At 44.6% G+C, this 17,596-nt stretch overlaps 1 protein-coding gene across 6 annotated transcripts in view; it reads left to right on the top strand.

Moving 5' to 3' along the window:
* PTK2 (protein tyrosine kinase 2) overlaps positions 1 to 17,596 on the top strand; it is a 271,928-nt gene that overhangs the window by 181,282 nt on the left and 73,050 nt on the right. For 5 of the 6 annotated variants that reach the window (XM_055314396.1, XM_055314395.1, XM_055314394.1 and 2 more), the window contains one exon: positions 15,464 to 15,520. In XM_055314396.1, coding sequence (XP_055170371.1) covers positions 15,464 to 15,520 — 57 coding nt within the window. Of the gene's footprint in view, positions 1 to 15,463; positions 15,521 to 16,919; positions 16,941 to 17,596 lie in introns of all 6 variants that reach the window. The other variant, XM_055314393.1, reaches the window with a different exon arrangement.

Raw genomic sequence — 17,596 nt, 5'->3', positions numbered from 1 at the left:
TGAAGTGAGAGATGGAGCTGTGCAGATGGGGAGTGCAGAGCCCCAGGCCCTGGAGCAGGAGCTTGGCCAATGCAGGTGGCAGCCAAAGTCACAGGGAACAGGGAGAGAGGCCAGGAGATGCAAAAGGCACAGCAGTCAAGACTCGGGATCTTGGCCCAGGTCCCACACGGCGAGGAGGTAACAGGCCTCTCCTTAGTGTCAGAATGGTTTCACGGAGTTGAAACCTTCACATGCCTTAGATATGATCTGGTTCAGTCTCTACAACAACCTTACAGGGTCTTTTACATCCGTGTTTCACAGATCTGAGGGGAGAAATTCAGAAAGTAAACAAATGTGTTAGTGTCACATTTGACATTGCTGGAGCTAGGACTGGAACTCGGGTCATTATTGCTGCCTAGGCTAAACTGTCTTTCAGTGCCAGTCTAGAGGAGTTTCCCCCAAGTACAGATGAAACAGACTTGGAGGTGGAGAAAGTGGAACTTGTCTGACCGCCCTGTTTCTGAAAAGTTCTTACCTGCTCTTCAAGACCAGATTTAGATGTCACCACCTCCTAGAAGCCTTCCTGGACTACTCTAGGACTGCTCCTCATCTCAGAATATTCTAGCCCAATGTGCATCTTTCTGTTATGGAAAGTCTTTTTTTTTTTTTTGTATTTTTTATTTATTCCTGAGAGACACACAGAGAGGGGCAGAGACACAAGCAGAGGGAGAAGCAGGCTCCCTGTGGGGAGCCTGATGTGGGACTTGATCCCGGGACTCCAGGATCACACCCTGAGCCAAAGGCAGACGCCCAACAGCTGAGCCACCCAGGCGTCCTTCTTTATTTTTTTTTTTTAAGATTTTATGTATTTACTCATGAAAGACACACAGAGGCAGAGATATAGGCAGAGGGAGAAGCAGGTTCCCCACAGGGATCCTTGGACCCTAAGATCATGCCCTGAGCTGAAGGCAGACACTCAACTGCTGAGCCACCCAGGCGTCCTGTCATGGAATGTCTCTAGAGAGTCTCTACAAACCATCTTGTCCCCTGGACCATGCTCTATCATAAGCAAAGACATGTTCTATCTGCTTATTGACTGGGACACTAGTACTTAGTAACTATTTTTAGGTGAGTCAAGGGATGCCTGAGCAAGGTTTGGAGACAGGCTGGGACTTAGGAATGCAGTTCCAGGAGCAGGAGCGGAAGGTAGAAAGGCAGGAACACTCAGAGCTTGCAGGGACATGAGAGTCATTGGCTCTCGGATGATTGCCCATAAGCTCATCACTGTAAATTGTTCTAGATGCTTTCTGTGGAGGTTTTGGGCAAAAGGCATGGAAGCTCACCAACAGAAGAGTAGGCTCTAGATAACTTAAGACCATTTTCAACTCTTGACGGGTCCCTGGATGGGAAATAAAGCAGAATCCTGACTTTCAGGGGAGGTACGAGGCACTCATTTGTATTTTGTTCCAAAGTAAATGTCATTACTTGATCATTTTCATTAAGGTCACAGTTATAACCCATGTTGAATATATGAAAGTTTATGTTTGAAATCTAGACAAAGTTTCCCTACAAAAATAAATGTAACATTGAAAGATTTAAAGAATGACAGCACATTTCCCTGGGCACGTTATTCTGAGGGCCTAAAGTAATTTTCTTAGCCTGATAAGTATTTAGGAAACATGCATATTACAGAGCTCAGTTAGAACTCAGAACCAAGAGGCCTGTGCTTGCAGGGAGGGGTATGGCCTGCATCTGGGACACGGCTTGAGGGGTGAGTGTGTGTGTGTGTGTGTGTGTGTGTGTGTGTGTGTGTGTAAATCCTTCAGGAACACAGATATTTCCAAGGAAGAGCAGTGAATAAAACTGAATTTTAAATGTTTTGAAGATATAAACTCTGTTTTTTTTGTTTGGTCGGTTTTTGTGTTTTAGGGTTTTTTGGTTTGTTTTTTAATAACCAAGCCATAGGGATGCCTGGGTGGCTCCGAGTTTGAGTGTCTGCCTTCAGCTCAGGGCATGATCCCAGGGTCCTGGGATCGAGTCCCACATTGGGCTCCCTACAGGAGAGCTGCCTGCTTCTCCCTCTGCCTGTGTCTCTGCCTCTCTCTGTGTATCTCATGAATAAATAAAATCTTTAAAACAAAACAAGCCATAAAACCTTAGTATGACCAGAAGTACAGGGCCACATGTGATGATGATGCTACCACATTATAAGCAGGGCTCCTGTTGAATGTTTGGATTATATGAAATAGGATCAGAGATTGTGAAACATCTTTCTCTTTTGTACCTCTGCCACGAAAACCAATGTAGTGACCTTTTTCTGTCAGAAATGTTTGGTTTGATGGTTTCTGCTGAGTGCTATATAATGGCATTTTTTCAGCATTTATTGCAGTTTTAAAAATTTTAACTTTGTAACAGAGTCTTTTGGTTTAGTTGTTAATCATACATCGTCAATATTTCCTTGACTACTTTGACATTTTTCAGGTCAGTGACTAAAAATTATTCTAAACTAAAATATATTTAACAAAATAAAGTTTTTTTTCCACCTGCTTCATTATAAATTTTACAATTCACTTAGATATGCAAAAGCAGTTTGTAAATTGTAAAGCTCAGTAAAATACAAGGTGGTATGTACATAGTCCATAGTAATTATTTCACTTTTCCTCTTTTTCCCATGGCTTCTGAAATATCAGGTCTGTGATTCATTGGTTACTGTGCTGTGGCCTTTAAACATAAGCAGGTATTTATATGTGAATAAGGCCCAGAGATGATGTGTGGCATGTTTTTGTGCGTTGTCTTATTTAAACCTCAGGACACTCTTCCTCATATTGTTCCCACTTTACAGGTAGGAAATTAAAACTCACGGTTGAGGTGACTTGGCCTGGTTCACAGAGTAATAGAGAACCTGATGAAAACTCATGTCTTAGACTCCAGAACCCATTGTTTTTTTTATCGTAGACCACACCGAATTGTTCAGAGGCTCAGTGGTTTTCGTACGTAGAAGGGAGGACTAGTTTGGAAGAGTCGGAAGGCATGGCATTGTTTATTCCTCCATTTGTCAAGAACAGCATAGTCCTGACTCCTTTCTCCTTTCTTTTTTTTTTTTTTTATTTTTATTTATGATAGTCACAGAGAGAGAGAGGCAGAGACATAGACGGAGGGAGAAGCAGACTCCATGCACCAGGAGCCCGATGTGGGATTCGATCCTGGGTCTCCAGGATCGCGCCCTGGGCCAAAGGCAGGCGCTAAACTGCTGCGCCACCCAGGGATCCCCAGTCCTGACTCCTTTCTGACACTCTTCTGCTAAAATTCAAAAATCTGCCCTCTACTCAAGTTTGAAAGAGTTTCCTTTGTCTCGTTTACATGGTAGCTTCAGTTTTGATAGTGCTGTGATTTACAGGGTACTCTCTTTCTATTGCTGAAAGCTTGGTTTTAACAGTAGCTTTTGGGAAAAATTTTCAGTGCTCTAATTTAGAGTATTGGCACCTAGTAGATACAAAGTTAATTTTTGTTAATTAAGTGCTCAGTGACATAATTTAATCAAATCACTGCTGATTATTTTTATGTGTAGGAAGTGTAAGGGTTGGATGTCATTGACTTAGTCCTAGTCCCTGGCTTACTGGAAATTCTGATTTCTACGATCACGATAGGGTTCTAAAATCAATCTTACGTTAGGAGAGACTTTTAGCCATGGAGAGGTTCACAGTTTTGTCTCCCTGGGTATGGTTAGGACGGCTGATGGTGCTGTGCGTGAATGGCCAGGGCACCCCCACTGTGCTGGCTTCCTTCTACCCCCAGTAGTACTCCACTGCCAGTTGAACTCTCTTTGCCTCTGCTGAGATTTGGGCTCCTGAACCCTCTGCCTCTCCTCTCTGGATTCTAAAGGAATTGAGAAAAATACCCTGGAGCCTCATGGGTACTGAAATATTGGGTCATATTGCAACATAGTATCCGGAGCCAACCAGCCCTCAGCTACAGACAGGTAGAGACATCCCTGTGGCCCCCCCTGCAGGGAGCAGAGTGAGAAAAAGCCCACCTGAGAAGCAGAACAAGGAGTACGACAGCAAACTAAATAGGATATTCTCTTTTCCACAGTCTTTCCTGGCCACACACATCTATTACCTTAGCCTGTGCACCTGTTTCCAGCATGGAGCATATGCCCACCTTCCCCCAATCACCTCCACATAGTCAGGGGCAATGTAGTGCTTTATCTGTTGAAGAAATTGTGTCACCTACGCTGCATCCCCACCGTCTGGGTCTGGCTGGGTACAGCCCTGTGATCAGTGCTGAAGGAGCTCCTCCTGGGCCCCTGTATTTCTGTATTCCCTAGGTGCTGCTCATTAGGATCCAGGGAAGTTTGGTCAGATTCAGGTGCAGTGATTTTGCTTTACAAGAATACACCGCCCACATCTGCCTGTGTCTCTACATGACACTAAGACTGACCAGTAGATTTGGTTGTGTGTGACCCCCCATCATGAGGTTCCTGTGGGCATTACACCCAAGAGCCTCAGCGGCCACGTGCCTGGATTATGTCAGGGGCCGCAGAGTGGCCACATGTGACTTGCGCTGTGCTTTCCGTTATTTAGCTCTTATACTTGTAAAGATAGCTTTTCCTGATCGGCTGTTCAGTTGCTCTGAGAAGACGAGAAAACTGCTTGTTCCCTGTATTTTCTAGTTTTTAAAATGATGAGTTGCCTCGCTAACCAGATCTTGTGCCTCTGTGCTTTCAAGCATCAATACAAATTTGTGGGGTTTTGGCATTGTCAGGGGCAGGGGGCTCCCACGACTGAGCCGGGTTGGGTGGTTGCTAGGGCTGTTTCCCCCCACATATCATCGGCCCTGACCTGTACTGTCTGAGCAAAGAGGTGGGCCTGAGAGGCATGGTCACAGGGACTGTTGTTTCACTTGTGCAGCTAAAGATGAGCGGGAAAGTGTTGATCCCCTCACACTGACCCCAGGTGTGCCAACTCCTTGAGCAGCCCTGTGTGTTCTCTCCCGCCCTCACCTGCATCTTCTCTGAGCCCCTGGTCGCCTCCCCTCCCCAGCGGTGGCCCCTGCCACCCTCCTAGCCACAGCCATGGCTTCCCCTCCGAGCTGTCGCCACACCTGGACTAGAGGTGAACCCAGTATCCGTTGCTTCTTGTTACCCCTTCCAAACTGTCCTTCCTCAGAACAAGACTGTCCTGCATTCCTGGCTCACGGCCACCCCCTGGCGCCCTCCAAGTCCTGGATGATCTCCATGTTCGTGCTAGAGGATTCTTCCAACCACTGGCCCCTGCCGGTGGGGCTCTGGCCCTCTTCTTGTTGGCCTGAGAACGGAACTTGGCATAGAAGGCGTTGTGGCCCCGTCATCCTGCTTCTGAAGATTGCGCTTCCCTGGCTTTTTGTCTTCCTTGCTGCTACAACCCCAGTCTCCACGTGGGATGACCCCAGCTCTCAGTCTTCGGGCCTCTTCCCTGCCGGCAGTTGCCTCCTTGGGGATCTTACTATGTTTCATGCCTTAATTATGCTGGCGACTCCCAAATTGTCATGTTAATCCCAGAAGCTTCCCTGAACTTGACTCTTGCAGCCAACTACCTCTTCAGCAGGTCCACTCTGAGGTCTCATGAGAATCTCATGCTTAACTGTGCTCGTAAGTGAACTCCTGGTCTCCCCACCAAGCACACACTCCTCAGTCTCTCCTCTTATTAAGTGGTGGTTCCTTCCTTCTTGCTGATCAGACCAGAGACTTTGGGGTTGTTCTGGTGCTGTGCTGCTTCTTCCTCTACATTCAGTTGATTGGCACATCCTAGGGGGCTCCGTCCTCTGAGTGTATTCAGTCCAAGCTTTCCACGCATCTGCCCTTGTTCAGACGCACATACTCTGTGCCTTGTTTCTTGCAGTAGCCCGGCAGTTCTCCTTACACCCTGTGACAGCACCCCAGGAAACCTTTATAGGCTAAGGCCAATCCTCTCACTTCCTTTTTCACCTGTGTCCACTCCACATCATTCACAGTGACAGCCAGAGCCCTGACATGGGCTCCCAAGTGTGTATCATCACACACATGCGCGCGCGCACACTGACTCTTGCATCGTCCTGCCTGAGCTCCCTGCCCCTTGGCGTGTGGCCCAGGCTCACTTCTGCAGAGGAAGTGCTCAGCTGCTGCTTCTTCTGCCCCGATGTTTGCACCGCCCTCTCCCTCTGCCCCTCAAGGCGTTTTACAAGCAACTCCTTCCATATTTAAAGTTGCAGCCACACTAGAAAATAAATACTCCATGCCCACCTCTGCTCTGTTTTTCTCTATAGCTCTTAGTATTGACACACCAGGTAATTTACCTTTTTGTTTGTTTTCCCCCCATACTAGAACTTATAAACTGAATAAGGTAGGAGTCGGGGGACTTGTTTGCTGTAAACACAGCGTCTATATACAGTGTGTCCTGCTCACGGTAGGTGTTCAACAAATGTAAAGTCATCGTCTTGAATAAAATAATTACCTACATAAATAGAAGAAGAGTCCTAATAGCATTTTTAATGATGTAGGGTAACCTTGGTATTACTGAAGAAAAGTTAAATTTTTTTTGAAACTATTTGCTTTTTAAGTCAATATAAAGAGTACTCAGCTCTGTTTAGAAAGAAAATAAACAATAGAAAATGGGACCAGCTAGCACTTAGGCGGTGGCTGCCCCAGGCCAGGTGCCTCGGGAATCCCTTGGGGCCTTCTCCACGGCTCCACTCGAGGAAGCCTCATTTTATAAATAAAACACAAACAAGCACGGTTAACTTTTCCAAGGTCAAGGAATGAGTGGTGAAGCCAGCATCTCAATTCAAATACCTGTTCTTTGTATTTGTTATGTCTCCATAATTCCACACGTAGAAGATGGGTTTAAGAGCAGTAAAATGAAGTCTCTCATATTCTTTATCAAATTCACTATGTTTATATTCTGCCCCACTTACCTTCGTTCATTTTTTCCCCCTTGAGCCATTTGAAAGCACTTGCGGACATGGTGGGTCCCTTAGAAATGCTCCAGTGTGTATTTTCTGAGACCAAAGATGTCATCTTACATGCTCATAACATAATTACGGAAATGAGAAAATGTACTCCTGACGGAATGCTGTCACCTTCCCCACGGTCCATGTTCCTGTCTCACCTGGGCACGTCCCTGCCCTCATACCTGCCCTCCTCCTCGGCCCCAGGCCTGGGCTCCATCCAGCCTGACAGTGCATTCAGTCTTCGCACCAGGCCCCCGTTCTTCCCCGACAACCACGGGCACCTGATGGGGGGAGATGCAACCCCCATTACTTGGGGCTGGGGTCCTGGCCCAGCATCTGAAATATCGCCACGTGCTATGTTTCCATTCCTCTTGCTTCTGTTCCTGACACATTGATACCGTCTGTAAGTCTCTGCCTTCGGTGGATCTGGGTCCCGCTCTCCCTGGGTCTCACCTGAAGTACTAGCCTTTCTTGACGGGACCCCCGGGAAATGCAGTTGAGTGTTGCACGTCTCCTGCGTCTTCTGTGTCACATGTTCTCACCACTGCATCTTCAAGAGCCATATGTGCCCTGTGCTGACCTCACCTTAATAGATGCCCACTGTTCCCCATACCACACCATAATTGTTGCTTCTTGGGGCTGCTGTGCGGCGTGCTCCTGGCAGGCGAGGATGCAGCTCGTGTCCAGGGCAGAGGGGACTGGCTGTCACAGGAGTCTACAGTACGTGAGCGAGGCAGCGAGTGAGCAGATGACCCTAGTGAGTAGGGGGCTCTGCGGCCTGTGTGTTCAGACATCCCCATCACAGTTTTTATGTTTAGGTCATTTATATAGGGTATACACTTAAGGTCTGAGAGTCTGTGTCTTTGCTGATGATTTGGGAAAAAGTGCTCATAAGACTCTTTCGCAAATTGGGATATGCTAGGTTCTGGCAATTTTTCTTTATGGCTGAATGTTCACAGGATCCTTGAATTATTTACTGGTCTTGTTTATTGTCTTGTTTCGTTTTGTTTTAGTTTTGTTATTTGTAAAAATATCTGTGACACCTACACTTGGCTGGCTCTGCAGAGCTGGAAAACTCATGTGTCTGGCTGCAAGTTTCGATACCTAGTGCTAATCTTTGCTAAAAGAGGAACTTGTATTTTAAAATATTAATATGATTTTTAAAACTAAAGTCAATCATAGTAAGAGATAAAGTGTGCCAATAGTCAAATAAAAGCATCACAATTTTGTATTTGCTTTTATACATCTGCCTTAAAATGTAACATAAGTTTTCTTTTGTATTTTTGTATGAAATAATGTGTTTCTATTTTTCTCTTTCTTCCTCTTGCCTCTTTATAAAGGAGTCAGTCCCTGCCAACATAAAGTTAAGAAAGCTAGGCGCTTTCTCCCTTTGGTCTTCTGTTCCCATGAGCCTTCTCCTACGGGTACTGCACTCGCTCGCGCCAGCTCTCACTAACTGCCGCGCCCTGGCAGCGGGCCTAACGGGACGCTTGTAGACTGTCCTGAACAGAGTGTGCCTTAATTGGGTGTCAGCGTATGTGCTGTCTGCTGCTCAGCAGCCATACGGGGGCGACGGTTCATGTTGACCGTCTTTGGGCTGCTCTCCAAGAGAAGACTTGCCTGTTGGCTGGTTTTTAAATGCATGACAGGGCAAGGCGTGGCTTCCTGGTTTCGTTTATGGGGTCTTCATGTTCTACCTCAGCAGGTACCTACCTCAGCAGGTACCTCGTTTTCCACTGCGGGTTTCCTAAAGTGGCATGCAGCTGAACAGAGAATGGTCAGAGTGAGTCCCAGGCTGCTTTTCATGCTTTGCTGGCAGATACTCAGGGATGCCTCAGAGCAGAGGCAGCCAGGCCACTTGGATCATTTTCTGGAAAGTGGAGATTATTTGTATCATCAGAATAGGAATTTCTCCAAACACTGCATAAATTTAAGTGGAAGCTTGACTTGTACAGCTTGTGTGCTGGGCCTGGCCTGTGGCTTCATGTAATTGGACCCCATGGCTCACTGGGGGAGGCTGGCCTTCACCAGACACATTAATGACTGGTTATCTTCATTTTTATCTGACAGGACGCTTCCCTTTGAGGGGATAAAGGCTATTTTTAGCATTTAACCGCGAGAGCCTATCAGATTAATTTTGCTCAGTATGGTAGAAACCAGCTTTACAGAACTTCTGTGGAACTTTGTATGATGTGTGGATAGCTGGAAACTCAGCATAATGCCCTTACACCGAGTAAACGCACTCACTACTGCAGTTGCTCTTTCATCTTTTGAATTAGACCTGGGGGGTGATTTTTTTGTTTTCCTTGTGCTTTGACTTACTTGTCTTTTTAATAGTGTGTCTCCTTCTCTCCCCTCCCTGCCCTCCTTCCTCCCCCACCCTCCCTTTCTTTGCATGCCACCTGGATCTGCAGATGAAATTAGTGGGGACGGTAATATTTATTTTCACGTTTGTGTTACTAATAGAGTTATTTAACCGTAAAAATGGTTTGGTATTTAATGAGAGGTAAAAAAACTTAGTATTTCTGGTTTTGATCCAGAAAAGCACATATGAAAAACTAATGATGTGAACAAATGATCTCTTAAAAATTGTTTAGGGCTTTGCCAGTTTCTCTGTCATGTCTCAGTGGTAAATTTGAGTTGTGTATACACATAGTGAATTTTCTGGATTTCAGTATTAACACTTTAGATTTCTAGAACAATTGTCAAAAACAGTACTAGTCAATAAGATAAGTCGCACTTAAAAGCTTTAAATAATAGAAGTCCATAGAGCATTTCCCAAGGACTGTGTATATATACATACACATACATACATGTATATATATATCATAATTCTTAGCTTGAGAGTAGATAGCAGAAAGGAAGGAATGAAAAGTGATTTTTAAGAATCATACAAACTAGAGAAATATCAGCAATAGTGATGACTGTTCTTCAAGCGCTCGAGGGTAGTACTTAAAAAACTAGAAATTTGAAAGTCAGGTATTGTGTTTTATGTTCCCCGCTTCATGTGCTGCCTGCATGGAACTTCATACTCTTTACACTAAACTCAAATTACAGGGAATAGCATTTTTCCTCATGATCACATGAGAGAGTGCTTTTACTGAAGGTTTCAGCTGTGTCATCTTCGTGGTAGGACTGATAACTCGAGTAGTGAAGGATCTTAACTAAACACGACTTTGAGAAAGCGTGTCTGTTCCAGGGACTGACAGCATGCAGATCCAGTCCTTGGTACTTACAGTTAGTTAGCAGTCACTGCTGGCACGGAGCCCCCTGTGCACAGGCACTTGGTGTGTGACTCCAGCATTGTCCTCTCTGCAGAGCCCAAGGGGGGCCTAAGGAGCACAGTGTGGACGCTCCAGCCTCATGCTCCCCCACTGTCCCATCATGTCACCAGCAGCCTGGTTGAAATTGCTTCATCTCGTGTCTTCATCCGTAAAAGGCCTCAGCGGTTGTTGTGAGGATTACTGTAAAAGCATGAGAATTGGAACAAGTGTTTATAAACATGAGCTTATTCCCACGTTCTATGTGATGAAATCATTTTCCTCACATTTGACTTTCCCAATTCTAGCAATCAGTTGGGGCAAGTATTTCTGCTCCCATTTTACAGATGAGTAAGCTGGACTTCAGGCCTTTAGTCACTTGGTCTAGGTCAGGAGGCCACACACTGAGGCCCATGGGCAAAATACAACCTGCCTCTTTCCAATTGCCCCTGGAGCACAGGATTATTATTACTCTTTCTAATGATTGGGGAAAAATAAAAAAAAGAATAGTATTTGTGGCATCAGAACTGCATGAAATTCACATTTCAGGATCCACAGGTAAGACTTTATTGCAGCACAGCCACAGCCATTGTGGTAGAGGACTGCCTACCCGCTGGCCCGCAGCAGCAGGGTTGGACAGTTGCAGCAGACACTGACCAGCGGAGTCTAAGAGACATGCTGTCTACCCTGGGACAGGGGAGAGCAGCCGACCCTGGGCTGGGTCATAGAGCCATGAATACAAAAGAGCACAGAGGAGCCCTTCCCGGCTTCCAGGAGAGAACCCTTCCCTGCTTTCTGGGGCTCTGTGCTAGCGGCCCCTGTCCGTCATGCAGGTGGAACAGGAAGCTGGGCCATGGGCCAGCCCCGCTGAATTGCCCGAGTTGTCTTGTCCACAGAGATGTGGCTCTTTGGGATTGGTGTCCCATTCTGACTTCCCGAGGGCAGCAGGGGGCGGCGGCCAGGGGAACGAGTTTTCAGAATTACAAGTGTCCAAGCCATGGCCCAAGCACCACAAGGGGAAAGGGGACCATTTTCCGTCAGGCGGTTGGAGGAGGTGCCCCTGAAGCACCCTGTCTACCCTCTCTCCCATGGACGGTGAGCACATGGTCTGCACTGGACAAATTTGTGAGCCTGAAGGCTCTTGTGCTATTGCACTGACATGTGCGCCTCGGGCTCCAAAGGCGTCAGACTGCATGACAGAGCATGAGGCTTGGACGCTGTGCAGCCGTGTCCTTGTTTTCAGTAGCAGCTTGACTCCACCTGTTCACCTTGCTCTAAGAGGAGAACTTCATTCTTTTCTCCCCTAAGTTCTGAGCTGTCACTGTCCTCTTTATGTGTCTTCCTCTCATTTTTATTTTACTACATATTGTAATACCCAGCCTTTCAAATTATTATGTTGTACAAGGTTTTAGGAGTCTCCATTTTTAAAAATGTTTGTTTTGAAATATTTAATTCATGGAAATAGTCTCCCAAATACACAGGTCCCCATCCTTTGAACATTCCTGGAGCCAAACTGTGCTCATGTTGGAAGGTGGGGAGAGATCCCCCCAAATATCCTAGAGGAATATTCCATAGTTTCATAGCATAGGGTACATGGTCTCACAAAAGTCCCCAGGGGCTTTTTGGTGGAGCGTGCAACTCTTGATCTGGGGGTTGGAGTTGAAGTTCCACATTAGGTGTAGAGATTACTTTAAAAACTTTAAAAGATATATAAAAGTCCCTATAAACGTTGTGGAAGATAAGAAAGGATGAGGCCCGGGACAGCATAGCCCAGGCTCTGTGCCTGAGCGCTGCTGTGAGTAGCAGCCTGCCACTGATTGGCTTTGGGACCTTGAGGAAGTGACTTGTGCCCTGGGAGCCCCAGTCTCCTGTCTGTGAAGTGGGACGATGCTAGCAGTACCCCCTCCCTGGATCAGCGTTAACAGTTTCTAATAGCGTCTGCGGTGTGGTGAGCTCAGGAATGCTGCCATCATCGTCAGTAGGCAGATCTGGCTTTCCTTATTGGTGCTCAGATCTTCAACTTGTTTCCTTTCTTTATGTTTGTTTTCCTTGTATCATTGTTTGGGGAGACCTGGCAATTTCAAGTCAGGCTCCAATTTTTCAGGGGCCCTTAAGTGTGTGAAAATGCCTCTTGTATCAGTATCATATCCTGTAACGCTAAAAACCGGGTAAGGAAAATAGAACCAAGTCAATATCAAGCATTCTTGGGGAAATATGCCACGTATTACAACCTGAAAGCTCCTATGTAGAGATTACGATGAAACTTCTATAGGTCTGTGTGCCTTCAAGAGCAGTGACTCTGTTCCTTAGGAACCAGCTCAGAGGCCACTAGTACCGTTCACTGCAGCGAAAAGTCTCTAGTCATGGTACAGCTCAGTACACATATCTACACCTCGGTGTCAGCCTGAGTGATTCCCAGATAGCTTTCCAGTCCAAAGAGAGGAAGGAATTACAGGCTCTTTCGTGATTGTGTCAGTTAATTCAGGTATCTGCAACTTGATTTTTCCCAAATCAATTTTGTATGCTAGCCTGATGTATATCAGCCATTTAATTTTTATGGCTTCATAATATTTTCAGAGGTTAGTATTTCTAGTGAGGCTTTTCTAAAAAGAGACAGTCTCAGAAGACATTGCAGTCAAACCAGGAGGGCCAACTGAGAGTCTCAGCAGTCAGGAACCCCTCTGCTGCCAGATTCTTCCCCAAGAGCACTCAGAAGAAGCAAAACCACACGGATCATCTATCATGCACAGGTCCACACCTCGACTTTGTATGTATCTCCTGTAATCCTCATAACAACCCCGCAAGGTGGATGTGTTCCCATTTTACACACGAGGGCACAGCTACAGCAGACAGGTGAGATGACCTCGCGGGGTGGAGCAGGGTATGTGCCCATCCTGGGCGCTGCAGCTCCACCCCGTATGGTCTGCAGGACCCTGCATGGACCACATACTTCTTTGCCTCAGCTTTAGTCCGATCACTTTGTGGTCGCAGTGAAGTTGTCCTCTCTTCAGCAAGTACGTGCCTCACCCCTTCTGTGTGCCAGGCACCATGTTGGGTGCTGAGATGAGTGGAAGATGCACGAGGGCTCTGCTCCCCTGGGCTCTCTTTGTGGAGCGGGCAGACAGTTGACAAGGAACAAGAGGATTGCCAGCTGGTTGGTAGTGATGGCACTGAGGAAAGTAAGCCGGGCAGCGTAACTAAGAGTGAGGGGGTTCGGGGGCAGGTTAGTTTGAGGCAGGTCTCTGGCTGGATGACGCTTCAGCTGACACCAGAATTGGCTGAGCCAGCATGAGCTCTACCATGGGGTAAGTCCTGGGTGAGAGGCCTACTCTGATATCGTTGGCAGCTTTGTGCCCTTCTCCGTCAGGCAGGCAGTGACCCCCCCAGCCATGAAAGGAATCATGCCAGGGGGGTTGATGGATCTGTGACGTCTCCTTAGTAGAGCAAAGGGCCAGGTGCAAGGGTCCCTGAAACACTTCTGGTAATGGGGCAGCAAGGGTAGCAGAGGCTGGGGGTCTGGCACCTGTCACCGCCCGGATCCTGCCACCCCCGGGGTCACCTACTGTGTTCGGCCTCTACAGGTGTGTGCTTTGTAGGAAAGAAAGCAGTGAGGGTAGAGCCTGTTGTTGGTGGAAATTCTGCCTTAGTTAGCTTCCTGAGGGAAGGGCACAAATCACAGAACAAAGAGGGAAAACAATCCCCAGATGCCATGTGTGTGACGTGTTGCTTCTCTTGTCTCAGCTACTTGTGTAGATTCCTCCCCTGCGTGGTCCTTTTTCTTAAAGTGCCTTAGAAGCTCCCTTCTGTCCCCAAATATCATCTCCCACTGTCCTTCATTAAGCCAGCCTACACAAAAGCAAAGCTGCAGGCCGAGGACATGCCAGCGCACTGAGAACAGGGTAAGAGGGAGCAGTAAAGAAAGAAAAGAATGTAAAGTTTCTTTAATCTTGTAAGTAGTGTTACTGGTAACATGTAAGAACCATACAGATTATCCACCTCTCAGTAGGATTTAGGAATAGTTTACATTTACTAAATGCTTTAAGGAGAATTGATTTATTGATGTTGCACTCTGCTAGCTGAATTTTTTTTTTACTTTAATCACTTTTTTTATTTTTTGTTTATTTTTATTTTTTATTTTTTTATTTTTTTATTTTTTTTACTTTAATCACTTTTAATTAAGAACTGAATTCTTCCAGGAACTGTGAGGTCTGATCTCAGTCATTACCATAGCAATATGTGGAATGATTGATCTCCTAAAGAACGTAGACTGTGTATTCTCTCTTTTCTATAATTTTGATATCTGAATGAAGTAGTCATGGCAGCACAAAGGAAAGAACACTTAGTTTTTAGTTTCTCTGGGGTTAAAGGTAGATGCTTGGTCAGATTTTCTCTTTGAAGAGCTCTCCTCAAAGATAATTCAGGAAGTGCTGCCCCTCCTTCCCTGGCCCAGCAGCTTACATCCTCAGGCTGGAGGCAAGGCTTAAGTCAGCATAATTGTTGTTCAAGTGAGGGCTGTTTCCTTCAGATGAGTTTTCCCCGTTGATACGGAGGTGGGTTTCTAAGTCACTGTATTACTGAGAGGAGTAGTGGAAACACTACAGCTCCTTGACATCATCTCAAAGAAGCCTCCTTTTACTATGCCTCCTCTTCCCATTCCATTCTTTCTGCTAGACCTTTTACCCTTCTGACATTAGCCTGTACGCTTCAACTACCTGAGCATAGCGTGACAGGAGATGCCTTCCTGGGTTCCTTCCACCCGGAACAAATGAAACATGTTACCCAGTTAATCTCCTCAGCAGTCAGGCTATCACTTTTGTTTTCCAAGAGGCCAGCGTTCAGATTCTGCTGTAGAGTCTACTTGTGAATAATGTCAGATTCTCGGTTTTTGAGATGCCAGTCTCGTTTGGAGAGCTCCTGGGGGACAGCAGTGTGGCCTTAAACACGTATTTGGTGTAGTTGAGGGAGAGTTTTGCAGTTGGTACATAGTTGCTCCCTGTCTTTCCGTTCTGCACAAGGGCTTTCTGTGCCAGCTCTTTGCTCCCTGAGAAACAAGTCTGTGTGTTATAACAGACTGCACCATGATGTCACTTTATTTCCATAAATGACTCATGTGTGAGCAAAAATTGAGTAATAGTGTTTTAAGAATATGTCGGCATAGTAGGAGATTTAGGCAAATCATTTTGCCTTTTCTAATGATATTAAAGGCCAGGAGGTCAAATATTTAACCTTTTCCAACATATCTGCTTCCTTTCCTACAGAAACAGATGATTATGCTGAGATTATAGACGAAGAAGATACCTACACCATGCCGTCAAGTAAGTAGGCTTCTGGTTTTATTCTTCAGATTTGACAGTATTTAACTTTTCAATATCTCACATTTAAATTTTAGTTATTGTTTTCTTAGAACTCTCTTTAATAGCTCACTGAGTGCATGACAGAAATATTCTCTTCAACCTTTAGAATCCTATTTTGTATTTGGCTAGTCTCAGGTCAGAAGCCTAAAAGTTCAAGTATCTATAGTAAGTTCAGCTTAGTTACAGGTTTTCCGTAATCTTGTGTCCTGGCTCTAGGATGATACAATGGTTATTGATTACAGAATATCCTCTCTGTAGATGATTTTTTTGTTTAAAGTTAAATATATATACACACCTATATATTCACTTCAAAGAAATACTCATATTCACTTCATTGCATTTCAATTAATTGTGTTCCGCCAGCATTCTGCTTCTCTCTGTTGTGTGCTGCTTCTTGATTTCAGAGAACCTGGAAGCCAGATTCCATGTTGGAGGAGACAGCCCCAGATCTTGAATTGGAGACACACTTGAAATTTCACTCACATTAAAGAAAATGTTTTAGGGGCACTTGGCTGGCTCAATCATTAGAGTGTGTGAATCTTCATCTCAGAGTTGCGAGTTCAGTCCCCACGTGTGGCATAGAATTTACTTAAAAAATTTTTTTTTTAATTTTAAAAAACATGTTTTTTTTTTTATTTTAAAAAAAACAGTTAACTATATCTTTTAAAGAAGCTCAATTAGGATCCTACCTTACAGCCCCAGAGGCCTTAATAATTTAATATCTGATGTCCTGATTTCAATAGAGCCATACATATTTGTAAAATAAATGTTTCAGGGACTTTATTTACCCTGTTTGAATTTTAAAAGATGCTATTTTAAAAGATGCTCTCATTTGGATTAACGGTACATGTTGAAGAGGCATTACCAACATCAGGCCTGCATTATCCCAGGTGCACTCTGAATCCCCTTATAAGAGCTCCTGTATTAGAGTGGTTCAAAACAGAAGGAAGAGCTGAAACATGCATTTTGACTTGCAGTAGCAACATGGAAAGATGTTTAAATTTAGGTTAGCCTTTGAGTCCCTTACACATTCCTACAGAGAAACCAAATTTGTATTTGTGTACTTACCATTCAGTGTTGAGTAATAAGGTCCAGACCCCACAAAAATGAGTTCTCATGCAAGAATTTACGAAATGGAGATTAATAATCATTGTTGACATCACATCGAGTTAATTTGAGGAGATTCATAGTTTGCTTGTGTCTAGTCCTCTTTTTTTTTTTTTAACTGATGTTTGTGGTTAAAATATGTAGCAAAGTAAATGTTGAAATGTACTCTCGGAATTTGTTGTTGTTAACCTAATTGCTATTAGTTATTTCTAAGCAAGGTCTTCAATTTTTTTCTCCCTTAATTGCAATACAGAAAGCTATGGAATAGATGAAGGTAACAGGATTCCTTTAAAATAACTGCATTTGCTTGCAATTGCAACCTATGGAATGATGTGGGATGTTTCAGTCTTCAGTAACTTTATCTTTAAACTACTTTCCATTGGTTTATTCATGCTGTTAAACCAATGGAACTACTAGCTAAAGTGATTTTAAAGAGGAAAAGAACTAGCTAAAATTTGGTTGGGTTTTCTGTGCAGTTTAGAATTTGATAAGCCAGGGGTTGAGTTTTGAAATATTTGGCTATGGTTTTATTCCATTGGCAACTACACTAATGGAATGCACACAGTGTGGGTTGTGCAGACAGGCTTCCCTGCTGGAGAGAATAAAAATACTAAGCAGTTAATTGGATTAGAACCAATTGACAAGGTTTCTAGTGGGTATCTTATTTCCACGTGCCTCAACAGCCTACTAAATAATTGGTTTTGTGTAAAATCACAATGACTTAATATATTAATTTGAGGCAAATGCTCTGAAAAATATAAAATATTCATAATTTATAATGTGATATGTTCAACCTTGATTCCAAGTCACCTGATTTTGAAATTAGTTTTTAGAAGTGACCTCTTTAAACTCTTTTAGCTCCATGAATAATATAGATAGGATCGTCAGAAAGTGGAAAACTCTTAAACTTTTAAAACGTAAAGTTTCTCA

The sequence above is a fragment of the Nyctereutes procyonoides genome, unplaced genomic scaffold, assembly GCF_905146905.1.
Source record: "Nyctereutes procyonoides isolate TBG_1078 unplaced genomic scaffold, NYPRO_anot_genome, whole genome shotgun sequence".
NCBI classification, from domain to species: domain Eukaryota; kingdom Metazoa; phylum Chordata; class Mammalia; order Carnivora; family Canidae; genus Nyctereutes; species Nyctereutes procyonoides.
Note: the sequence above shows the minus strand (reverse complement) of the source record. Positions and strands in the feature narration are given on the sequence as shown.